Raw genomic sequence first — 27,348 nt, forward strand, 5'->3', positions numbered from 1 at the left:
GGGTTCACCTGTTCCTCAAGCAATGTCGTGTACCTCATCATGTGCATGAAATGCCCAGGGGGCTGCTACTACATAGGTGAGACAGGACAGGGGCTAAACAAGAGAATGAACCTGCATCGCCACAGCATCACACGCGGAACAAGAGACAGTCCTGTTGGCGAACATTTCTCTGACTCTGGCCATAAGATGAACGATCTGAGGGTTGCCATACTCAAAGGTAATCTTAAAACCCCGAAAGAGAGACGGTTGCATGAATACAAATTTATGCAACTGTTCGGGACACTTAGCAGTGGCCTAAACAGAGATCGAAATTTTATGAGTCATTACTGACACTAGCGAACTCTCTTCCCATGAGCGCTAAAGGCCATGTCTGTACATACTGTGCTATATGTATGCACACACAGCTGTCTCTCACACATACTAATACTCCTTATTTTTCCATCCATATACACCAATAGGGACCACATAGTATCCACACACACTTTTAGTTGTGCTACAAACTCTCACATTTCCACACCCACCCACACCATTTATATCCCTCTCACTCCACACACACCTTGTGTAGAGCACTGTTTATACTGTGGGCTCTCCATTCATTTTTATTCACACTGATACACATACACACTCTTTCTTCACTTGCTTTCAGTTACCCTTTGACACCTCTAGCCATAAAACACATCCACACCGGGGGAAGGAGAAGCACAGATAACATTCCAAGAGACACTGTTTTCAAGTTATCCTTGCTTCATTCATTGTAACATCGCCGGAAGAAGAGATCAGTGTATCTCGAAAGCTCGCACAAATAAAAGCATTTCGTTAGCCACAGAACGGTATCATCTATTTATTTTTTGATTATATATATATATATATATATATATATATATATATATATATATATATAACAAGAATAAAGACAGCGCCCTTCACACACTACACCCAAATTGCTGCAGCCCTGATCAAATGTGGCAAGATGTTGCACCCAGCACAGATGCCTATTAAAAGTATAACATGCCAATATGCTTGTGGTATGAAACAAATAATTATACAAATAAAGTAAAATATATGTACTGTATAGCCCAAAAAATAAAAATAAAAATTGTGCATGAAAATAAAATTGAAAAATAGAAAAAATGAAAAATGGAATAATCACATTAATGTGACATATGAATAAAAATAGGTAAAAAAATTACTTATACTATATAGCTGATGTAGTAAGTGCCATAAATTTTTTTAAAAATAAGCCATAAAATAGGAAAAAACTATAAATAAAAATAATGATACTTAAGTCCATATGAGTCCATGATAATGACAATAATAAAGTCCAGGCTGCTTCTTCTTGGGCTCACCAACCTCCCAACGTACCTATTAGAAAAAAAGAAGAGAAAAAGCGCCCGATCCTTGTATAAAATCAGATAAACAATTTTTAATAAATCATGGACAGACAAATGCACACTCACACTTTGTCAATAAAAATAAGGCATGTTATGGGACCAGCCCATGCACCAGATTGAAGACTCCACAGTAACCTCAGCAAGATTGCGTCCGAAATGGCTCCAAATACACGTTTGTTGTTGCCGCAATAACCGGAATATATGACAATATATGACATATATATATATATATGTCACATAGATTGTTCTTCTAGCTGTTATATTCACATTGGATTCCAACATTTACTGAGATCATCATCATTCAGCAGATGTGCCGGTTCTTTTGTAAAATAGCTCTAGTATCATCCCAGTGGGAGCTGTAAGTAATAATAAATCTAACCGTTACTAATTCATCATTCTTCTTAACCTATGGGTTTAATAATTTATCACGCTCAGCATTCTTGGCCCTTCAACAACCTTTTTTTCTTACTATTAGTACTATAACCCTTCTCTTTCAGCCCCGTGGCTCTTGCAAAGTGTTTTGATGTTTTTTTATATATTTGAATTATGCAAACAAAAGGGCAATTCTATGGAACGTTTTATCTTGTTAAAGATAAAAAGAAAGAGGAGGCACAATATTCTGCGGTATTTTCTAATTAATACATGGACAAAAGCAGTGCTGCTGCATTGTGCAATAAAATACATTTATTGAAGAGCAGATAAGAAGTCACATTAAAACACACATATTAACTGCAACAAGGAAACATTAATAAAAAAATATATATATATATGCTAAAACACACACCATGTACAGTGACTAATGCTCAGTCAGTGTCCATACATTGTTAAAATGTATTTAGTAGGTGTGGGAGTTGTCTTGCTCTTTTTATTGCAGTCGTCAACATGGGAAATATCTCTATCCTTCAGCAAGAAAAACATGGGTGTTCATACCATGATAATTTAACTATTTTGAAACAAAGCTGCAGCTGTTGGAATAATAAAGAAGCAAAAATGTTATGAATATGTGATCCACATTGCCATCTAGACAGTTTTAATTACAATGACTGTTTCATTGACTTTTTGGCCACCGCTCACAAAAGTCAATTTAAAACACAGCTGTGTACGATTCTTCCTACAAGCTGAGGCAGGAGGGAAAGCTCAATTTTGCGCACCAGGTTAACGCAGATCTACACAGCTTATTATATGCAACTCATTAGCATAGGTTTGTCATCACTTTAACGCAGAATTGTGTTATCTGACAGTAATGTCACATTAAGTGTTTCTTACTTATTGGTAATATTACTCCAGACCCTAAAGCCTGAACTTTGCTGGAGAGGAAATAGTGCTGCTGTACGTGAGGCTTATTTGAATATGCATAGTGTTTGGGGAGGTATATAAAGGAAAAGGTACTTAATAAAATAGGACCTTTTTTCTCTCTCTGTCTCCCCTTAACCCCTCTTTCTCTCAATTTTTGTGTGCACCGCAACAGCCTTTATTAGATATGTGCTCTTAGAGGGGAATGTCTCTTTTATGTTTCGATATCACTAACGGCCATTCGAAAAAAAAACAATTCTGTTTCCATCCAAAAACATAACTTATCGTTACATTATTGACCTTTGTTGATTTACATGAAGGCATAACTTGACATTAACGTACTGTATGTTAATGTTAGGTTTAGTGAGTTAAATGTTTACTCATTTTTATGCTAGGAACATTTTACAGAATTTTACTTTCTTTTGGTCCATTGAATTCATATAACTCATATAATAAATCTAAATATCTGCAACTTATGTTTATCTGAATGACTAATGATGGCCTCATATTAACTTTATAAACAAACAACAAAATGCAACTTTACCCATAGATATAAAGATAGAAATGCAATTGTAAGGTATCACCAAAGGTTTTTTTTTTTTTTTTTTTTCAAAAAAGGTACCAATCACCATCCCCCTGATGAAGTAAAATGCTAGCTATGAAACGCGTAGGATTTTAATATTAAGTTCAGTTGTTTTATTGTTATTTTGACCTCTGAAGCTCTAGCACGACATACAGTATGTGTTTGGCCAGGCAGAAAAATCTTCCTGCGCTAATAGCCACATAGTGGCAGTGACGTCATCACCCAGTTCCTACACTATCAGTGTTCTCTCTGAGCTGTAGGGTCTTCTAATTCATGCTCCAGTGTTACATCCAGGATCAGTTTGTGTATGCTGTTCCATCCGAACCTTCCCCCACTCTGATTCATACAGGTCACGGTCTTACTGTGATGCTGGTTGGTGCAGGAGGGAAAGGCTCTTATTGGCACAGAACTTTCCTGAGTGACATTTATGCACATTCAGTGTTCCTTTATTAAAAACATTCTCAACGGGACTCTCAACTCCAAGGAGGATCTTCCGTGATATCACACGATGGGCCACTTACCTTCAGGCAGACGACATCTCCCCGAATCAATCTTGAGGGCGATCGAGACGTCAACACCTCTATCTACCTGTTTGTCCGGCGTGCCGTAATCCATGTCTGGTTACATGAAATGCTTTCATGAATTGAATTGATGTACGCAGAACTTATACCCCTTTTTTACATAATATATACTTAATAATACTACACCAAGAGCGTTGTGCGCTGTTTTCTTGTCATTTTTCTACCAATCACCAACATTTAACTTAAACATGGAACTGCCATTATTTTTCATCCGTCCTAGGAGGGAACAAATAAGTACACCTAAGGTGGCTTCCTATTTCATCATTTCTCACTCCATTAAAAGGGTAAATGAGGATCTTCAGTTAGTGTTAGAACCTGCCAAGGGCTCATGCCTTGGTGAGGCTGCAGGCTTATAATGCATTGGCCAAAGAGTTTAACTAAATGGCCCATACTTATGAGAAGACAAACAGATAAGTATTTAACTATATACTTTGTCATTTGTATGTAGCATTGGGGCTTTCTGTTTTTTTTGTTGTATACAGTACATTTGCTCATACTCAATAGCACTCCTTTTTACATAAATATATATGATGTGGTGGATGTTAGGTTCAGAGCTTGCAGGGATTGTGTGCGTTTCCTGTGTGTTATCATGAAGTTTGTTACTTTACCGACATTGATTTAATGGTTCTATCCATAATATTTTGTACAAGTAGGTTAATTTATTTGTGTGGTATCAGTTTAGATCGGGAAGTTGATTGCCATTTTGGTACATGTGAATAGTAACCATGAGTAACACAGGGTTTGCAATTTCATTTTTTATCCATGATATAATTTACTATACAGTATACAGATGGGGAGCAATGATAAATGAAAAGTAAAGAAAGCAAGAATACATTTTTTGAGGTGGCTGTTTATGATGATTGTAGTAAGTAAAGACCAGGATGCTAAGGGAATAATAAACTGTGAGGGTTGCATTCGACACAATCAATATAATGTGTCCAGGTTTTCATCCAACATACAGTATAGGGGCTGATTAAAAATTCTCTGAAGAGTCTGATCACAGTGTGAATTGTGGAAAACTGCTATTCAAGTCAATGATTGTTTTTGATTGATTGATGACATCGGAGAATATTGAATCAGCCCCACAGTTTACTTTCTCAGAATTCAGTTACAGGATTTGTGGTGGTTCATTTAATAATTTTTGTTGAAGGTTTGCTATGGGGTTAGTACTTTGCAGGACACACACAACGCACCAGCTGGACAAGACTCCATTGTATTTATATTAGTAGTGTTTGTAAAAGTGGTGGGGCTAATGCATTATTGCACACACCAGCTAGTGTAATAACATCTGCTACATCTGTACACAATTCTAGAATTGCTTTTTGCTGGATTATTTTTATGTTGTATGTGGTTACAGTTGGGGGAATATTCCTGAGCTAATGAAGATGCGCGTCGAGCAAATAAGGTGAGGGGCACAGTTACTGGGAATGTTTTCTGAAATACTGCATAAACCCATGCCGTAAGGTAATTGATTGTGCAGTGATACTTACATATACCGTAGGAATAATTCCTCCAGAGCAGTGGTGGCCAATTCCAGTCCTCAAGGGCCACCAACAGGTCAGGTTTTAAGGATATCTGTGCTTCAGCACAGGTGGCTTAATCAGTGGCTCAGTCGTTAATTGTGCTGAAGCAGGGATATCCTTTAAACCTGACCTGTTGCGCTTGAGGACTGGAGTTGGCCACCCTTGCTGTAAAGGGTGTGGTATAACCCATGCTTTGTGGCAAGATGTGGTCCTCTCTGAGGAAGTGAATAGAATGCATGAGATATCTCAGGGGTGACATGGGTGTAACTATTAAACTGCCACCCAGTCAGCATTTAAATGAAGCTGTCAAACATGTAAATAAGAGTACACATTTGAATCTACTTAATCAATCTATTTCCAAGTTTAGCAGTGAGTAACATTGAGAGACGTGCCATGTTGGTTGACATTAGGGAAGTGTGGTATGTTTCAGTGAAATTGTGAATTGACTTATATACAGAAAGATGGTTCTTCATTTACTTATAGTACTATGAACAAGGTTATTTCCCTTGCAATTTGTGCTGGCTTTTTTGGTCTGCAGGAGTGAGAGAAGGGTCATACATAGGCTCACATTCCCACCAGGCAAAGAAGTCAGCAGGATGCACTTCCTCCCATACCATTTAAAAGTTATACAGCTGAACCCCGTTATAGCGTGATCCGCTACAACGCAGATCCGCCTATAATGCTGTCTTAGTGTGGCTCCTGTTTTTAAAAAAAAACATTTTTTTAAACAAAATGGCCGTTGCGATCAGGGGTTCCGCGAGGACTTACTCGCATCTGAATCTCTCCACCCTGCTTCATCTGCTTCGGGCGAGGGTGGTGTGTGTGTGTTTAGTTTATATAGGGCTCTTGTTGCCTGTCCTTTCCCCTATGGCTTTGATACCCAAAGACTTTCTCTCCCAGCATGCTCGGAAGTCCTCAGATGTGGGTAATTCCTCTCTCAATCCCTGATCGTGGTGGCCATTTTGTTTTAAAAAAATGTTTCAATACGGTCTCATTATGTGGACCCCGAGTACCGCATTATAACGGGGTCCAGCTGTATGTGGGTAAACCCAAATTCAACATAGAAGTGAACTGTTCAAATGAGGTTGGAATCTTTCTGGCAACAGTAGTATTTTTTATGTCTTTAAAGACATACAGTACTGCAGGATGGTACACTGTAATACATCCTCAAAAAACATCATGGTTGACAAAACACTTTTACAGAGAAAATGAGTTTTGCTCATTTGTGATTAATAATGTAGGAAGAAAGGTCAGTGTACAGGTAATAGTGATAGCTTTGGAAATAATCCATTCATAATGTATTTTTAAACCCAACAAAAGGATGAGGATGAAAGTAGTCAATCATTTCTATAACAAATAAGTCATTTTTTCAAAGATATAAATGCTTGTATGTGCTGTCTTCACTTGGAGTTTGTGAATATTTAGCTTACTTTTGTATTGTGCAATAGTCAACTTTCGATTATACTTTGTAAGACAGTATTTTGAGGACAAAGTGCAGTGCTTTGCACTGTAGGGGTTAAGCTATCTGTGCAGTCCTCCAGACCACTAAATCAGTTCTTAGTGCTTAATTAAAATGCAGTGTTTCTCTCAGCACTGATACATTCTGCTGCAAAGCAACCAATATGATTTTGTAACAGATGTGCAGATAATGAATTGTTTGATGAACCAGGATATCTCCTTAAACTCTGAACAGCCCCACCCCTCTACAAATACAGGAGTTAGCATGGCTGTCAAGCTAATAGACCAGCTGAAGCGTCTAAAAACAGAATGTAAACTTAATTTGATTAGTAATTATTTCTAAAATATTCCCTTTGAATGGAGGAAAAGAAAAAGAAAAAAAACTTGACTCGACGATATATTGAAATATTTGTTCTCAAATTTAAGTATTATATGATTTTACAATGGCTTTATTATTATTGATGGATACCGTATAAAACTGTATACTGAGTTAATAATTTAGTCTTGTTAATCAAATGTTTGCACATGTTTGTCACTGTGGCAATGTGGAATGTCAGTATTGCACAGCTGTAAAGCATAGTGCCAGGCAAATTAATACATATATAATGTGTCCCACAAAACAATTATTGATTCATATGAAAATGTAGTTTTAGTCGCTGTAGCAAATAATCTGCAATACTTTTAGTAATAAATTAAATTTCTGTTTAATAAATAATTATGATATATTCACTTGGGGATACACATATATACCACCATTTAATAGGCTGTGAAGATATATTTCCCTTGTTAGGGGAGATTTTTAGTTCCATTTTATGGGGCAGTATGAAATGCATGTATAAAATCCACTTTTCTGATCTTCAAGGAAATTTTAAATGGTTTTGTTGCTCCATCTAGTGTATTTCCATGTACATAAAAACAATTGTGCATTTAAAATAATAATGGTGTTGACATTATCAAAAAGGAAATGTTATATTATGGATATTCCTTTTTATTTTAGTTATTCTTTAATCATCACTTTTAACATACTTTTTTTTAAAGCCATCTTAAAATATGCAACCTTTAGTAAATTGTCATCTTTTTTCAATCTTGCCAGCTTTAACTGTGATCCTAATCTGCTACAAATTGATGGGGCAGATTTTGAGAAGAAAAAAATCAATATTTATCACAAAAAAAAACACATTTGTGTGGTTAGAAATTAAAAACAGTTGATAAGATGTTGTAGTATATGATGTAATATAGCTCCATTTATAAACAACATATTGCACTTTCTGCATTTTTTAAATACTAAGATATTTCCTTTAGTGTGTTTTCTTTACAATGAACTATTATGATTATTCTGCTGTGTGTGTGTCCATGCAAACTACAATGGAAACATGCAAATTATCCATGAAGACAGTCACATACGCCACTGTGACTTGTGTATGTAAAAGGGGTTAATACAGCAAGCTATCCTGCTGACTCATTTACCACCCCGCAGGGCCCTCAAAATGGGCAATATCGTTCCAAAAAACTTCACACTGCACCTCTATTATACTGCCAGTAGAGATGGGAACTTTTTTTTTGGTTGCAGATTTGGATCCTCCTTGGATCGGTCAGTTCCTTTGGCCCACGGATTTTCGTGGATCAAACTCAAATATGGTGATTCCCCTCTTGCGGATTTATTTTTTATTCCCAACAATTCATCTGCGGATTTGATTGTTAAAGTCCGTCAGCAGATTGTATCCAATGGCGGGTTTGATGAATCTGCACGGATTGAAAATGTAACAATCCATTGGCAGATTTTACACCGCAGAACGAATCTTGCATAGAAAACTCGGGAAATTCTGGGAAACAGATTGACAGTCTCTAACTGCCACTATCAAAATGAAGGTCTTGCCATAGGAGCAGCAGAAAGTTCAGGCTTTTCAGACCCCATAGAGAGCATTTTCCAACTCCGGAGAACAATGGGGATCTGGACACCTTCCTGTGTGCATTTAAAAAACCTGCGAGCAATACCGGCTGCCTTGTGATCAGTGGGCAAGGTATCGAACACCTGGATTGAAAGGCAGAGCCCTGGACATATTTGCTGAACTTCCAACACACCTCAACCAGGATTATTGTTGTGGGTTCCCTCTAGAGCCTGGCAAAGTCCAACTGGTGGCTCTGATCTGCCTCCTTGTCGGCAGCATCTTTGGAATATTCTCCAATATTGAATTTTCTAATAAAGTAAACTGGTGGCGACATTTTTTTGAACTCTCAACTAATTTGTGAGTATTGGAAAATGCAAAAAAAAAATTGCCATTAACGCAGCAAATACAATTTGGGCGAATAATTCACTCTTCTTCAATTCTGTAAGCTTTCTTGAACAAACAGTGGGCTATTTCTCCAAGTGCAAAACATGTTTTATACTGTCCCTTGAGAAAATGCCCCATCAAAAACGGCAAACCAATCATCCAAAGAAAACCATTAAAGAGCTTTCACATACTATATCTTGTGACGTCGACACCACGTTGTAGCATCTTTTAGTCCCAGATAAAGGCAGGAAACGTCGTATTTTCTATGCAGGGGTTTATTTTCAGGGATTAAATCAAATGCTAATAGGCCCACCGTCACTAAATCAAAACAACACATTAACATAACTCCTATTCCTTTTAGGGAAAGCTAACTGGAATGTTAATGAGCCAAGGGGACACAAAGAAAAATCTTTATGTTCACAGATGCATCAGATTCAATCTCACCCACCCCAGTGTACATCTGCGTTGCCCCAAAGGCGCACAGCCTGATGGCCCCCCCCCAAGAACTGCTCCCCTCTGCACAAGACCAGTGTGCTAAGGGTTAATATGTGCTTGTTCTTTGTGGAATCGGCAATCCCACCCACTGGAATGTTAATGAGCCAAGGGGACACAAAGATAAGATCTTTTTGTTCACAGATGCATCTGATTCAATCTCACGCACCCCAGTGTACATCTGCGTTGCCCTAAAGGCACACAGCCTTTGGCGCAACCAAAAGGCAGCCAAAGGGTGTGAGCCGTTTGCTGCCATTCGCTGATGTTGGTTGATGTTAAAGTGATGTTAAAGCTGCTGTATTTCTATCTGAAACTCATAAGCCCTTTATCCCTGTACCCAATTTTCTAACTCTATTTGTCCATGAAATGTCTGTGAATTCACTGTATAACCCTGTTCTTTTAATGTAACCATGTATTTTTTTATAACTCTTTGCCCAGGACATACTTGAAAACGAGAGGTATCTCTCAATGTATTACTTCCTGGTAAAACATTTTTATAAGTAAATAAAATAACTACACCGTAGCTTCCGCCCTCACTAACTGTATGGCCAGCTAAACATTCCCTGGCATATGCAACAATGTAACACAGTCTCTGCATACAACAATACAGGGTTTTTGCTTATCTGTCAGTCCTTTGGAGTAGATGTCCCTGCTTCAGCACGGGCTTGTCATCCTTCTTCTTGAGGGATCTCAGCCCCACTTGAGCCCAGTGAAACTTCTCTGTAGGTTCCTCTGTAACCAGCTTCCGCAGCTGGGTAGCACTTCTATCTCCTTTCTTCTCTGGGGAAAACAGCCTCTCTAACTCTCTGTGACTCTCAGCCTCTCAGTATGTGCCTCTCTAGCAGCAATCTCTCTCTCCTGGCAGCATGGGCAGCATCTATGTAGTCACTTCCTGACTATTCAGACAAGGCAGATTAGCTTCAGCTGAACTGGCTACTCTAAAGATTAACTGTTGAGAGCTGCAAAGTCCTATAGCTGCCCTTTTCTAGCCCCTAGAGGGCAGTGATTGTACCACATATCCCTCCCCCCAGAGAAACATTGTCCTTTGAGCGACCAATGCACTATTCTCGTGCACCAGCCTCTTTGTCTGACATCCACCTCTTCTTTTCCTTGCCTGCCTGTTGAAGAGTCTTTTCTTCAGGGCCAGTACTAGGCCTTCTGATCCTGCAGTTCGTGAAGATGTACCTCCATCTTTTCCTCGTGTGCTCAGTCTCCTTAAAATCTTTGGTTGCAGCCTGCAGGATGGTTCAGCCTTTACAATCTCATTTTTTTTATTGGGGTAGTGTCCCCAACTACTACTGTACCTTGTCTTCATGGACCTTGGTTTCTGTGGCTTCCAGATGCTTGGGCATGGCCAATGCCTTTTTCTGTAGTGGAGACACTTGTGTATTACAGTTTTGGAGAGTCTCACTCTGTTTTAACTCTACTGTCACCTTTTCCATGGACCCGTTCTTAAAGGTTTTCTTCATATTAGAAACCTCCTGCTGGGCAGTAATAGAGTGCAGCGTAGCGTCCCACTCAGTCTTCAGAGCTTTGAGCTCTTCACCTTGGTCACACTTTTGTTTCTCTGCCTTCTTGCGGCCAGCACTCCAAGTCCTCCTTCAGGTCTTGAAGCTGTCCTTCTATACTTCTTTTATGACTCAAGGCAGCTGCCAGTTCAACTTCTTTGAAGTTGAGTCATGATTCCACATCTTCTAGCTGACTCAGAGCAAGGCTTAAATCAGTTTCCTTTTATCTGTTTCTGACCTGCAGCTGGCGATGCTCCTCTGACCTGCAGCTGGCGATGCTCCTCCTGGACCTTGTCCAGGTGCCGCTGTAGGCGGTTCCTCTCATTAACCACCTGGTCCAGCAGGTTGTGGGCATCAGCCATCTCGCTCTCATAGCGCCGTGTGAGGTCAACCACTTGACAGAAGAATACCTCCTCACACTCTTCGTTCTTAGAGAGCTGCATCCTAAGCTCAGCAACTTGCATCTGCAATTGGATCCTGCTAGACACCTCTCAGGCAAGAAGGGGGGGGAATCAAGATGACTGCCGCTCCGATGTGAAAAAGTTTCAGGAACTCCTCCTCCCACGCATTTCACGTCCACTAACGCGTGGGAGGAGGAGTTCTGTTTCTTTCCTTGTTCATTTTTATGTAAGTCAATAAAGAACTTTTTATTCATTTTCATCTGGTGAGTTCCTGAAACGTTATCACATCGGAGCGGCAGTCATCTCTATCGCCCCCCCCCCCCCCCTTCTTGTCTACCTACGTGGATCGACGGATGCCACCGGGAAACCCAGGAAGTGAGTCTGCAAACTGTGACTCACCTGGATCAGCAGTGCGGATGGAGAGGAAATGCGGTGATACATGATGAGCGTGTGGCTCCACACCGCAGCCGGACGGGAGAGAAAGTGTAAGAAGATTCAAATATTCAAGGGGATACACAGTCTGGTAGGGTCACCTGCCTCCTGTAAGTATCCAGTTGTTTTTACCCTTCTCAAGTCTCCCCACCTTCAGGCACTACACTAATTACCCGGGACCAGCTCCCACATCATACCTATATTGACTAATAACATTGACACCCACCTTAGAGCTGATATTCGGTTGTTTTCTTCTTAGACTCCTCTCAAGGCCTTCATCTCTTCCCGGTGCTTGCTCTGGGTTTGCGTCAGCGCATCCTTCAGATTTTGGATTATCTCTGCAGTTTTTGTCGCTAGGATCGCCGCTGCTTCTGTTTTCCACGCCTCTTTCTCCTGGGTGCACTGACCTTTGGTGATAGAGCAGCCGCTCTGCTTCTCCAGCTCTTTCTCCAGCTTGAGGTTGTCCTCCTTCAGAGTTGTGAGTTGCTGAGACGTGTGTTCAGCTATCCGCTTTACTTTACCCAGCTCTGTTTTTAGCGTGCAGGCCTCTCGCTGAGAAACTTCTAGCTTGGTGGTGAGGTGTTGAACGTCTTGTTGGGATACCTCGTAGAACTGTTTCCAATAAACACTCTTTTTGTCTCATTCACTTGGCTTTCTGCTTATGACGGTACCGGTAGCCTTTGTCATACCAAGGCTAGTAGTCACTCCTGTGACGATTGCGCCAAGCGCTCTATGCTGTAGTTCATCTCTGGTATTTTCTGACCCCACGGGGTAAACTTTTCCTGTAGCTTCTGTTGCACACGGAAGCTGTCCTTTACGCAGGGCCACATAGGAGTCCTCCTCCTCCTCTTCTGAACTGCAAGGATTGTGTTTAACCGTAGAAACCCAGCGCGAACCATGCCCCACAGAAAGGTTACATTCCATTTGCTCCACATTCCGAGGGCAAACTACGGCCACATGTCCAAGTTCATGACATTTGTAGCACTCTGTATACTTCACAAAACTGGGTCGGGGTTTTGTCACCAGTCTACTGGGAATAATGGGACCAGAGTCCCTCCTAGGTGTTGTGGGACTTCTCACTCCTTTACGCAACCCTATTAATCCTTGGGGACTGTAATTCCGGGGAACAGTCGGACCTCCTGACGCACAGGAAGCGAGAACCAGAAAACTCCCTGGACTTGAACTCATCGACATCTCCTCGGCAGTCAAGTAATATTCGACAAAGGCGACCAACTGTTCGGTGTCTTTTGGGGTCACTCTGGCTCACCCACTTCTGGATAATGCAGGGAAGACCCCTCAGGAACCAGTCTATAATGACTCTTTCGACAACTGCAACAGTGGTACATATCTCAGGCTGGAGCCACTTCCTTGCAGAGTGTATAAGGTTATAGAGTTGAGAACGGAGTGTCTTCTCTGTATCATAACGCCAGGAATGGAACCGTTGGGCCCAAACCATAAGGGTGACCCCTAGCCGTGCCATAATCTCCGCCTTCAGGGTGTCATAGTCTTTAGCTTGCTCTGGTTCCAAGTCATAATAGTTTTTTTGTGAGTCCCCCACCAGGAAGGGAGCAATTATTCCAGCCCACTGCTCAGATGGCCACCCTTCGCGTACTGCGGTGTGCTCGAAAATTGACAGGTACACCTCAATGTCATTGTCCATCGTCATTTTCTGAATAAGTTGTGATTTTACCTGGCAAGTGACCTGTAGGGCCCCACTAGTCTAGGCAGTAATTCTCTCTCCCAACACTAGGGGCTCCTGGCAACATGGGTAGCATCTCTGTAGTCACTTCCTGACTATTCAGACAAGGCTGATTAGCTTCAGCTGAACTGGCTACTCTAAAGATTAGCTGTTTGAGAGCTGCAAAGTCCTATAGCTGTCCGATTCTAGCTCCTAGAGGGCAGTGATGGTATCACAATCTCTATTCTCTCATTAGTAATGTGAATTGTTTTCTTCCTCTATTTCACTTTCAATTGACATAACAAGCACATTGCATCAGTTTACTTTAACTTGTTAACTATAAGATGAGGGGTTATGAAAATAACTTATTGTCCATATATCCCATTATGAAAAAGACTTTGGCATTCTTTGCCATTGCTTCGACTGAATCAACTGAGGCTGGAGTTTATTGACATATCTGCTGTTTTACATTCATAGAAAAGCTGTACATTTTGAAGGGTTCCAATGGTTGCATTGTATTGATTGTAGGCTTCTGTATTTGTATTGATATGTGGTCCTTGTAATGAGATAGCTACTTAATTGAACTCAAAGTAATATATAAATATAGTGTTCTGTTTTCTTCTGTTGTTTCACTCTTCAGTTACAGTTCTATTATTCTGTATAGAATATCTGTGTCTCAGTTTATCTTATTCTGTTTTTATTATCATTGTAATATGTGTTCCGAAATGAAGTTAGCTGCATGATAAACACAGATGATGATCTTTGGGCCACAAAGCCAGGAAAATACTGGCAGAATTTTATTATTTTTTTGGCAACAACTTTGCAGCAGGAACACTTTGATAAATAGTCTTTTATTATATAATTTCTCTTGAATATACAGTTTTATATTCTGTTCACAGGTGCCTTTTTTCACGCCAAATCTAATCTAATATATAAAACTCGATAAGCCAAAATTTTGATGCATTGTTGTTTGGTATACACAGATGCAGCGGCCATTATTTTAATAAATCACGCAGTGTATACTTCAGAATACCCATGTCATGGCGCAGGATTTCTTCCAACCGTACCGCCTTAAGACGCGAGTGCATAAAATGGCATTTTATTGTTCTGGCTTTTAAATACCTGAAATTGACACAGTAGCACAGTAGCACAGTAGCACAGTACTGTACACATTACAATTCATTCATTTCATTGCATTTAATTGCACACAATCCATAAAATTCAAACAAAGCAACCGTGATAAACACGTGTGCCTGGGGTGATTGACCTCGTTCATGCAGCGTGGAGTAGAGCAGCGCATACGAAAACGGTGCCATGATTTGTTTCAATAACGGCTGCTGCATCTGTACATTTTCCTGGATCTGCATGAGAGAACATAGGTGCCTTTCAGAGTTCTAAAGTCACTTTTCAAATGTGTATAAGTCGGACCTTGGTTTTGCATTTACATGCATGTAGTGAAAATACATCGATCAGCCCAATAGATTTTTTTAAAGCCCTTACATGACCTCTGGTACAGTAATCCAATCATATCAAATATGTCTTATTTCCTGAAATGAAACAATAGCTCCACTGCAACCTACTACTTCCCATCAATGTTTTATTCTCCCGTACTTATAATTAATGTATTGTTGCTCTTCAGTAATGCAAGATATATTTCTATTGCTCCCTTTTAGATAATGTCATGCAATGTTATTTATGTTTATGGTGCTTGACAATAAATTGGAAGAACCTCTACTTATTTACAAAACTCTATACTTGATTAGAGTATAAAAATGTAAAGACAAAAAAGTGTGCACTTTTCGTTAACCCTTTCAGCATTCAATGAACTTGTAGTATATTGATTGGAAACGCAAATATATGGAATGTGGCTTGTCTCATTAGATTGTTTGTGAGCTCTATTTTGTCTTGAATAGAAAAACAACCTATTGTTATCTGTTATTTTTGAACTCTTAAATTCATATTGTGATGATCCACAGTGGTGCTGCTAACCTTACAGGGACTATCCATGGTAATAGACTGACTGTATAAACAAAGTTTTAAAATAAATTCAAGTAACTTTTATTGACTAATTGTAAAAGTGATCAACCTTCCCAAATGTGATAGTTGATCTGCATTACCCCATACAGCCCCCATTACCTATCTGAATTAACCCATACTGTCCCCATTACCTATCTGCATTACCCCATACTGTCTCTATTACCCCATATTGTCCCCCTTACCACATCTGACAAACCCCACTGACATTGCAAATGCATTCAATGATTACTTTGTGGGGTGTGCCACTAACTTATTAGCGAAACGCAGCACAAACCCCAAATATGAATCTCATCCTGGGAGTATCCCTACAGTCCCACCCCCTCCCAACACTGCCCACAATTTTCAATTTAGCCCAGTATCTGAAGAGGAGATTACACAAGCGCTCCTCAAACTAAAACTAAGCAGCCAATGTGGACCCGACTTACTACAATCTAGGTTCCTACGACTTGGTGCCCCAGCCATTGCCAAACCAATTGCGTCCATAGTCAACTCTATCCTGTCTGCAGGCCATATCCCTAAGACCTGGAAAACTGCCAGAGTTGTCCCAATCTTCAAAAGTGGGGACAAAAACACTGTCTCAAAATACAGGCCAATCTCACTTCTCCCAATTCTATCCAAAGTAATGGAAAAATGTGTCCACTCCCAATTAAGCGATTTCTACACCAAGACAAATTTCCCTAGCCAATTCCAGTCTGGGTTTCGTCCCAAACACCCCACCGTAACTACCCTGCTAAAAGTTTGCAATGAAATCCAGTGTGGAATGGAACGGGGACAACTCACTGGTGCAGTATTCCTAGATTTTGCAAAGGCTTTTGATACAGTTGATCATGCTATCCTGCTTAACAAACTCCAGAGCTCTGGAATAGAGAAGCATGCTTTAATCTGGTTTCAGTCCTACCTATCAGGAAGATCCCAACATGTGTCCATCTCAGGCTCTAACTCCAACCCCCTGGATATCACCTGTGGTGTCCCGCAAGGCTCTGTTCTGGGGCCCCTACTCTTCTCAGTGTTCATTAATGATCTTCCCACAACTTGTAAGAAAGCCTCAATACACATGTATGCAGATGACACAATCCTATATACACACAGCCATAGCCTCTCTGACCTTCAACACATACTTCAGTCTTAATTTTTGAGACTCGAAAACTGGATTTCCCAAAACAAACTGTTTTTAAACACTGACAAGACTGTAACAATGGTATTTGGGACCAAGACTAAATTTGTAAAGCTTCCAGTGACTGAGCTCCGGATTAGAACCAACGCTAACACCACCCTAACACCTGTCACTAGTTTTAAATACCTGGGCTTATGGTTTGACTCCCACTTAACATTCGGGATGCACATTGATACCCTGACAACCAAGACCTATGCCAAACTAGGGGTACTTTACAGGAACAAATCCTCCCTAAGTCTCCTGGTCAGAAAGCGTATTGCACAGCAGATGCTAATGCCAATTATTGACTATGGAGACATAGTATATGGCTCGGCTCCTCAAACCCACCTTAGCAAACTTGACACCCTCTACAATTCAATTTGTCATTTTGTTCTCCAATGCAACTACAACACACATCACTGCGAAATGCTCAAAGAACTAGATTGGTCATCACTAGAGTCTAGGCGCAAAGTTCACCTTTCCTGTCTCACCCTCAAATACTTTCTGGGCAAGCTACCCAGCTACCTGAACAAGCTCCTCACCCCTACCACATGCAGCACCTATCACCTGAGATCAGACTCCAAAAGACTATTCATGGTCCCAAGACTCAACAAAGTATCCGGACGTTCCTCCTTCTCCTTCCGTGCACCCCGAAACTGGAACAACCTACCAGAGACTCTCATATCCACCACCAGCTTAAGTTCTTTCAAATCTAAGGCTGTCTCACACTTTAATCTGGTCTGTAACTGTTTCATACGCTCATAATATATATTTTCTTTAACTGTGCACGCAATGTCTTGTATATAATGTATACCTTGTTCATTTATGTAACTGTACTTGTAACCATGTATTATTTGTTTTACTCTATGCCCAGGACATACTTGAAAACGAGAGGTAACTCTCAATGTATTACTTCCTGGTAAAATATTTTATAAATAAATAAATCTGCATTACCCCATAGTGTCCCCATTACCGATCTGCATTACCCCATACTGTCCCCATTACCTATCTGTATTACCCCATACTGTCCCCATAACCTATCTGCATTACCCAACACTGTCCCCATTACGAATCTGCATTAACCCAGACTGTACCCATTACCCTATCTATATTACCCTATACTGGATCAACAGATCCAAATGAGGACTATTTGAGGGTTTTGACCAAACACACTTACATTTTAGGTACAGATGCACAACACATTGATAAGTGCTAATGGGTATCTTCAACACTCAGTGACAGTGTTAGGTACTGTTTTCCATTGTAAGAGGCCTTGCTTTAGCTATAACAGACCTTAGTGCTAATGATATGAAAAAGAGGTGTTCCCTCTAAGCGCATATCCACAGAGTTCCATTATAGTTTACACAGGGGGAGAGAGAGAGCATGTGTCTCTCTGTGGGGCCTATTCTATAAGCCTTCACAACCCAGTTAATCTCTATTCGCCCAAAATGCCTACTGCTATTATGTAAGCCTCAATAAGTGGGTGATAAAGGCATACATCACCAATTTTTTTATCCGTCCAAAACAGATCGCCGGGTGAGCGGCGATAAGCAACTTATCGTCTGTTTCTGAAACACGTGGAATTCTAGTAGCCTCGATTAGTTTATCTATGCTAATTGCCGCTCTAGAATGGCGAGCAGTTGGCATGAGGCTGGGGAGATTCTGCTGAGAAGGTGGCGAGAGAGGACTTAGAAAAATAAATTTTTCCTGCATCGGGCCTGTGTCAGAGCTTTAGCAGTGGAGCAACAGAGGAGAGGGCGTATCTTTGTAATTTTGCGGAGGAAAAAGTGACAGGTTTTAGATACTTTTGAATGGGAGAGGAGTCGAGTGTGACCCCCAGGGAGCGTGCTTGCATTACTGGGTGTATGACAGAACTACCAACAGTAATGTGGAATGAGGTAGTGGAGCCAGGATTGGGCTGAAATATGAGGAGCTCTGTTTTTGGCATGTTAAGTTTAAGTCGTCAGTGGGCCATCCAGGATGATATTGCAGAGAGACATTCAGAAGCATTAGTCTGTACAGCAGATGTAAGGTCAAGGGTTGAGAAGTAAATTTGTGTGTCATCAGCATAGAGGTGATATTTGAACCCAAGAGATGTGATTAGGTCACCTAGAGAGTGTGTGCACAGAGAAAAAATAGGAGAGGTCCCAGGACAGAGCCCTGGGTTACCCACATAGAGAAATTGATAAAGGAGGAGGAGGTGTTAGTAGAAGAGACACTGAAATTACGATGGGAGAGATAAGAGGAGATCCTGAATACAGCTTTGTTATGAATACCAAGTGTATGGAGAATGTGGAGGAGAGGGTGCTCCACGGTATCAAATGCTGCAGAGAGATCAAGGATATATGAGCAGAGTGTAATGACCTCTGTCTTTGGCAGCATGGAGGTCATTAGTTATTTTACTGAGGACTATTTCAGTGGAGTGAGCAGTGCAGAAGCCAGATTGTAGAGGGTCTAGGAGAGAAAGTGGAGCAAGCGAGAGAATATAAGACGTTCAAGGAGTTTAGAGGCAAAAGGCAGGATTGATAGTTAGAAAGACAGGAAAGGTCAAGTTTGCTGATTTTGAGTAATGGTATGACTGTTGCATGTTTGAATAAAAAGGGAAAGGTACCAGAGTAGAGGGAGGAGTTAAAAATGTGTGTGAGTGTAGGGTTTAAAGTAAGAGCAAGAGGTTTTAGGAGATAAGAGGGAATGGGGTCAAGAGGGCAGGTGGTAGAGGGAGAAGAGGAGATCAGTAACGACACATCCTCCTCCATGACAGCGGATAAAGAGTCAAGGAATACAGGAGGAGAGTTAGGAAGAGGGGTAGGATGGGAGTTGATGATTGGAGGTATTCTGATGATGATCAGAATATCGTCCTTAGTGGTGAGACTAGTACTATGGGGATAAACTTTTTGGATCTCCGTTTGGAGGCAGTGAATCATCAGATTGTAACCAAGACCCATTTCAAAAGGTATACATATTATCCTGTGCTTTAGCAGGGATAACCCTAGGGGGGGGGTATATATATATATTATCCTGTGCTTTAGCAGGGATAACCCTAGGGGGGGGGGGTATATATATATTATCCTGTGCTCTAGGGGGGGGGGGCTCTTGGAGAAGCATTATAAACCTTAAAAAGCTAGCGGTTCTGTATGGTCTAGCAAAAAAAATATATAAAATAGCGCTAATCACTAAACTACTACTACTGATATATATTACAAAATACAGTGTTAATACAACTTAAAAGTGTTAATGGAGGAAGGTAAAGAGTCCAATATACATATACCTAAGTCCAGCTGCCATAGTCCAGGAGAGAGTTCCACGTCCCTCCAAATGTGAGCAGAAAAGAAAGAATGTTTTCCGGCGCGTTGACTCAAGTATATTTGTTTTATAAATAGTCCAGGTAAAAAATCAAAGAAGATAACAAAGTGTTACTAAAAATTAACTCCCGTTTGAAAGTTCTTGCAATTAATATTCATGCACTTACAATTTGAGTATGACTTGTACTGTAGTTCTCTTCCTATCCGGAGTCTCAGAGGTTAAGCAAGACCGGCTAGATCTCCAGTATATACAGAGTATGCAATGGAAACAAAAGAGAAAAAGATGGCACAATAAATTTATTACAGAAGTCTTAGTCAGAACAACATTGCACTAACAGCCAGTATGATCAAAAACAGCATGTTTAGATAACTTTCTAGCATCTGTATATACACACATACTGTATATATATACTGTATATATATATATATACTGTATGTATATATATATATATATATATATATATATATATATATATATATATATATATATTTATATATATATATATATATATATATATATATATATATATATATATATATACATATATATATATACATATATATATATATATACACAGTACAAATCTGTGTGATATCAGATCATGCACACATGAACAGGAATAAGTGAAAGGACAGGTTGAGCTTCCAGTATACAGTAGATATACTGTACTATATGTAGCCCTCTTTCCCCCTGACTAAAGGGACAACCAGTGCTGTATTACCTGAGTGGAATATAGGAGGCCTGATTCTCTGCCACTGGGAGCCTGGGGTGATCACGTTGTGGTACACAGCGCCTCAACTCGGGAGAGGTCCTAACACAGTAGAATAGCCTTTCCCAAGAACCCAATGCAGACAGTAATTACAATGGGGTATACAGTATAACGACAGTATTTATTGACATATAGCAAGACACAACAATATGTATATGGCCATACAATATTCGATCTCCCAAAGTAACACCTCCCTGGCAAGACCCCCCAAAGTACCGGATTGTCTGGGCACTCAACCCAAAGTACTTCCCCAAAGAGCATGTGTGTGATAGCGCTACCCACAGTGTCTTGGGCCATTGGTGCACATGTATATAATACCTACCTGATGTCAGCCCAGACCAGGTCAACTGAGCCACTGAGTCCGTGGATCCACGACATGGTCCCACGCCACGCTCTGACGAATCCTCTCCCACACTGATCCGCAGGCGGTTACCTCTGGAGGAGTTTCCTGCTGGAGTGTGCCCCAATAAAATAGTCTTTAATGATGTATGCCTGGAACTGGTCCCAAAACGCAGGATATGCTTCACAACATGGCACTATACACTAACTATACACAGCTAATGGGGAAATGTCCCTAGCTAGAGGGTTCCCTGTAGCAGCCACAATCTGATTAGGTGATCGGGACTATCTTGGACCTAAGAGGGCTAATCTGACCTAATCACTTCCACTGACACCTGGACCCTACCTTCCTTTTCTGTGTCCTGACTCCAACTCCCTTAACTGTCTCCAACTGTCCCCGGTCGCCCCTTCACCAGCCACCGCACCCCGCACGCCCCTCTGGAAAGAGAGAGAGAGAATATAAAAATATTACTTGTGAGCACATTCACATGTCTTAGCTGTATTTAAAGCAGCATGCAATGGCTCCAGGGTTTAACCATGTAATGTGGTCTTGAGACAAAAGGAGGCACTGTGTGCTCATTTGCATGTCATTTCCCAGAATCCCTTGCTGCAGTGGAAACACTATATGCTAGGTGATAATGGGGAAAAGCAGGGTTGCAGACCTGTCTAAGACATGTACATAAGACATATACGGTGGAGGGTTTTTAGTCCCCTTTTCACCCACCATAACTTAAATAATGTATATATTATATTTATATACTGTTCAGACATGGGATAGGTTGAGTATCCCATGCTGAATCAGGGATAACCCTAGCTAGCGGTTCCTGTATGGTCTAGGGAATTAGATTTTAAAGACACAAAAACTCTTGGTCGCCGACGAGTTTTGGGACGGTATTGTGGATGATGCAAATTTTCATTTTCTGCCTGCATTCTGCCCACTGTTAACCAAGGTTAATTTGCGATTAACTCGCGGAAATTTTTGTCGAAATATCGCAAAAGGCCCAAGCTCAGCTCAGGAAACCACATGGCGTAGCAGAAAAACCAACGGGACACATCTGTAACTAGAGATGGGCAAATTTTTTTGGTTGTGGATCCACAGTGGATTGGCCGGTTTCTTTGGTCTGTGGATTTCCAAAGATTTCCATTGAAAAATAGCGATTTGCGCTATTCTAATTTTTTCATTAATATTGCCAATACATTCCGTGGATTGCACATTCATGGATTGTAGGTTCCAATAATGGTTTCAGTAATTCATTTGTGCATTTTTAAGACTCCACCAAATGGGTTGCTGAATCTGCGGATTGGATTTACAAATCCGTCCACAGGTTGTATCCAGTCACAGTTTTTTTATGAATCCGCACGTATCGACCAAATCCATTTGCGGTTTTACACCGCGAAACAGATTTTGGGGGGAAAATCTGCGAAAAGCCGGGAAACCTATTTGAGTGGATTCACCCATCTCTAGAGATAATGCCACCTTTACGTAAGACAGGCACAACGCGAGTCATGTTAAGCTAACAACACGAAGCAGTGCCAATTTAACATGCTATTAAGGCTATGCTAATGAGATAACAGCCGCTGTTTTTCCATGTAATTGGCTTTGTGGATTGGTGTTACCCTCAGGGAACATAATGTCCATTACTGATTTTGATAACATGACGTTTTGAGCCCTGACTTAACAGAGCTTTGTGGTTCTGGGCCTTGGTGGAATAACTCATCGCCTCATACATACATACGAATACCCTAAGTTTGTCGGGACACTTAGCAGTAGCAATGTGCAAATGTATTCAAATGAGCTTCACAATGTTATATTCTTCTTCAATTTTGCATTTGTGATCATTTCTGAAAAGGTTCACATTGCTCAGAATTTCACCTATTTTGCCAATTTCACGAGAATTGTGACAGAATGTTGCCAGCATTTATATGGCATTATATAAAGGGCCTGCATGACCTTGCATATTAACTTTTAATGTTTGACGAATTCTTGTAATGCTTGGTGAATTTATTTTGCAAAGCTTGCGGTTTTGTGCAACATTTTCGTGAAAGCAATAGGCACACTTCCTCTGGTATTCTACTAAGCAAATAGGATGTATGCTTTTTCATTATGCATTAGCACCATCCTTAATGGGCAATAAATTACACTTTACAAGAATTGCATTTGTTTCAGTCTCAACAATACATACACTATAACAATAAATCAAGTCAAGCGGGAGGCGGAGAGAAATAAATTCAAACATTACTTTCCAGGTCTTAAACATATCTAATGTACCTGTCATGTTGCTATCTCATAAGACTCTGGACAATGTGGCAATACAGCAACTAGAAACTTTTTTGCCTTTATGTTTTGTTACATTTTGCTATGTAGCTGCCAAAAAAAAACTTTAAGTCTTATTTGCAACACTATTAAATATATTATTGCATGGTTTGATTGCTGGAAAAATGACTGGAAATACAGCTAACACACTAACAGTTAAATCACTACTTTTGAAATAGTCAATCTCTGAAAAAATATTCTGTACAATACGGAAAGGTTTTGTGTTCCACATGTTTTTTTTTTAAAGAGGCAATCCAAGTTATAATATTGCAATCCATATATATATAATATGATTGAAGCAGGAGGTCTCCAGAGCTGAATCCCATTAATTTCAGCTCCGGGAACACCCTGCTTCTGAAGATACTTACCTCCATAGGGAGTGTCCTGTAGGCCAATAGGAAGCTGTGATGTCATCAAGTGTGGCTTCCTACTGACCCACGTGACACGGGATCTTTTAAAAGCAGAGAGATACCGGCACCACCTTCAGAGTTAAGTATCTCTGGAAGTAGAGGGTTCACTGAGCAAAAGTAAATGGGGTTGAGCTCCAGAGATCCGCTTCTTCAATCATACGTTAAAAATGAAAAAGGCATAAATTGCCCGCATTATTTGCTCTTTTAAAAGAAGGTTACTATGGTTCTCAGGATAGTTTATCTTATCAAAATATGAAAATAACAGTGCACAGATGAGAATGCACCTGTACAGTAGGTACTGTAAATATCATGTAATAGCAACAATACTGTACAGTATATACAGTATTTGTTAATACTTTCTACCTATTATATTTCAAACACAAAAATGTAAGTAAAATAAAGTTCTACATAACTCTGTCCATGAAACCCAGATTTTTTACTCATTACATTACATTATTACTTAAATTATATCAACACATTTACATTTTGTGTAATGGTTTCTTGATATAACAGATATTCTTGTGTTCATCGTAGATTTGATGTGGATTTAACAGAACTTCATAGCTGGATGACTCGTTCTGAAGCTGTTCTTCAAAGCTCTGAATTCGCAATATATCGAAAAGAAGGAGACCTCACAGACCTCACAAAGAAAGTTAAAGTAAGATATTTAAGTGTGAATGATTTTTAAAATATATATATATTTCAACAGTCTATGCAGCAGTAACATTTTTTATTTTTAGAATAAGACAAATACAATGTGTAATTGCACGATTTAAGTGTAATTACATGCATGTTCTATCTTATGCAAGATTTAATTCCTATTAAATTAACCTTTCTATGCTTTATTTATATGTAATTCAGATTTCGATTTTGGAAAAAATATTGTTTGATATCCCCCATAATGCATACAGAAAATGGTAGGCACAGAACAAATGTGAATCATTAGGTTAGGTGGATATAGGATGAGGATGTTAAAATGGGTAAGGGGCATAACATGAGCTTCCTAAAAGGAGATTAAAGCTCCATTCCCTTAAAAAAGAAATCCCCTCCAGGTGGGAAGCAAGGGTCTCTGGAGCTGTACCCCAACAGGGTACACAACAGAGCATGGAGCAGAGTGTGCCTACCTGCAGTCTTGGAGGGTGGATGGAGTCCGCAGAGGTGCCTTCCAGAGTCAGTAGAATGGAGGCCTTTGCAAGTCAGCTGATCTGGCACTAGATGTTAGGGCTGCCGGCAGAGGGTCTGGCAGAGTAGTTCCAGCACCCCCCCCCCCCCCACCCTCCTGCATTTGACGTAAATTTTTACAATAGAATTGGCGGGAAGCAAAGGATGCACTGCAACTAGATAATTGTTTGAAAAAATATAGGGCAAACTCCAAAATAAAATCGAGGGTTATTTATTTATATGGACTCACACATGGGTGTATATAACAGCCACACCAACGTGTGTCGTCCCGCAGGACTTTATCACACCTTGATAAAGTCCTGCGGGACGAAACGCCTTGGTGCGACTGTTATATACACCCATGTGTGAGTCCATATAAATAAATAACCCTCGATTTTATTTTGGAGTTTGCCCTATATTTTTTCAAACAATTATCCAGTTGCAGTGCGTCCTTTGCTTCCCTCCAATTCTATTGTTTCAAGACTTCAGGAGTTTACGCAGAGGAACCTTCATTCGGCTTTGGCGTCCTGGATTCCAGCACACCCCCAGGGCAGGTAACGGGCAACAGCCCTCATCTTATTACCTGTTATATCCATGGGGATGTTTATGCTATCAAGGTGGGATGTGCAATACTGACCATATTTGCGGTAGTCATGCAGACTGACCGCTAGGTCTTTATTTTTGCCTCCCCGCATAGGATGAAGCTATATATATGAGCCTAAGGACTAAATACAGTGCTCCTTTTTCTGGACTAACGTTCTTAATTACAAAGATGTTTGTGTCACACACAGTATCTGAGCATCGCTCTACCTACCATTTGACATAAATTGTTAGGCAGGAACATTTGTCACCTCACACTGCCTGAAGATTCTGATAATTTTATTATAATCTGTGTAGAGACTTCCAAATCATAAACTGATGCACCTGGTGCAAAACAGAGAGCAAGGTTCTTGATACATTGCTGCAAAGAGATGAACGTTTAATAAAATTGTATATAAAATGTTGCTACATGTTTGCATTGATTTATCATGTAGCAAGCTTTAGTGATTTTGTAACTTTTTACAACCACGCAAATGTTTGTTACATTTGCAGAGTAAATGAGTACTTCAGTATAAGATGATATCTATTCACAAGGTTACCGATATCTATTCACATGTACTGCTGCTTTCAACCCAAATATTTACTAATTAGATTATACCGTTTATCTATAGACATAGCCTATCTAAGGCTGCGCTTATAGTACTGGCGACGGCGGTACAAGTACTTGAAGTCCGTCACAGGTGCCCAGCGGTCGGTGACCGCTACGACACTACGCAGTGACTCAGCGACCAAAATCGCTGTAGTCAAATTTTTTTAACTTTAGCCAGTGACGGCAGCGGGACGTCAGTGTCATGTGAGCGGTTCAGCTCAAGCTCACCGGCCGCAACGGAGGTAAGCGGAGCCAGCGGGGACCCAAGGTGGAAACTGGCCACATTAGTATCGCATGTCTACAACAAAACACCTATGTTGCGAGTCCTGAAGAAAGTTAGTAGTGCTACATTTATAACAAATACAGTATAAAATCAATCTATACCAATAATCGCTTTTAAAAATACTTCTTCACACAGGCTCTTCTGCTTCACCCTGAATTTTGGTTTTCTGACAACTGAAGGCCATGTAATTTGTTTTTTATAAATTGCAAAGTGAAGTCACCAATACCAATGTAATTTGAAATTACATTGTTGTTTTGTAGCTGCTCATTGGTAAAATATTTCAAATATAACTTGCACTGTTTACATTTGTTTTCTACACTACAGGCCATAGACCGAGAAAGGCCTGAGAAGAACAGGAAACTGCAAGAGGCCAACAGAAATGCGCAAGCCCTGGAGGAACAGATGTTGAATGGTAATGAATGATAGTTAGTTTGGATCCTCTTATTGGGGATTTCATAAACAAATTGCCGTGTCCATCTTTAGCTTTGATAGGTGTATCCTTGTTTTACTCTAATTGTTTTGTACCCTATATAAGCAGGTATTATAAGTTTTCCTGTGAGTTTTAAACAAGCGGGAGTTTGAGAACAGGCGAAGTTGCACACAGCACTGTCAGTAGCGTCTACATCTGCTACAATGTTTGATGTTGTACCGTGCAAAGGATGTAAGGAAGTCGTTTTCCATGAGACATTATTATAGAAGTTCAGTATCTTAGAGGTGCTGTAAACAAGGGTAATATAGCATTAGGGCATCAAACATATATATGTTTATTGCCAACTA

The 27,348-nt window shown here is 40.2% G+C and overlaps 1 protein-coding gene across 16 annotated transcripts in view; it reads left to right on the forward strand.

The window, feature by feature from the left end:
• DMD (dystrophin) overlaps window positions 1–27,348 on the forward strand; it is a 2,761,517-nt gene that overhangs the window by 1,159,301 nt on the left and 1,574,868 nt on the right. For all 16 annotated transcript variants that reach the window (XM_075590265.1, XM_075590266.1, XM_075590270.1 and 13 more), the window contains 2 exons: window positions 24,473–24,596; window positions 26,896–26,983. In XM_075590265.1, coding sequence (XP_075446380.1) covers window positions 24,473–24,596; window positions 26,896–26,983 — 212 coding nt within the window. The remainder of the gene's footprint in view (window positions 1–24,472; window positions 24,597–26,895; window positions 26,984–27,348) is intronic.

The sequence above is a fragment of the Ascaphus truei genome, chromosome 3, assembly GCF_040206685.1.
Source record: "Ascaphus truei isolate aAscTru1 chromosome 3, aAscTru1.hap1, whole genome shotgun sequence".
Taxonomy (NCBI): domain Eukaryota; kingdom Metazoa; phylum Chordata; class Amphibia; order Anura; family Ascaphidae; genus Ascaphus; species Ascaphus truei.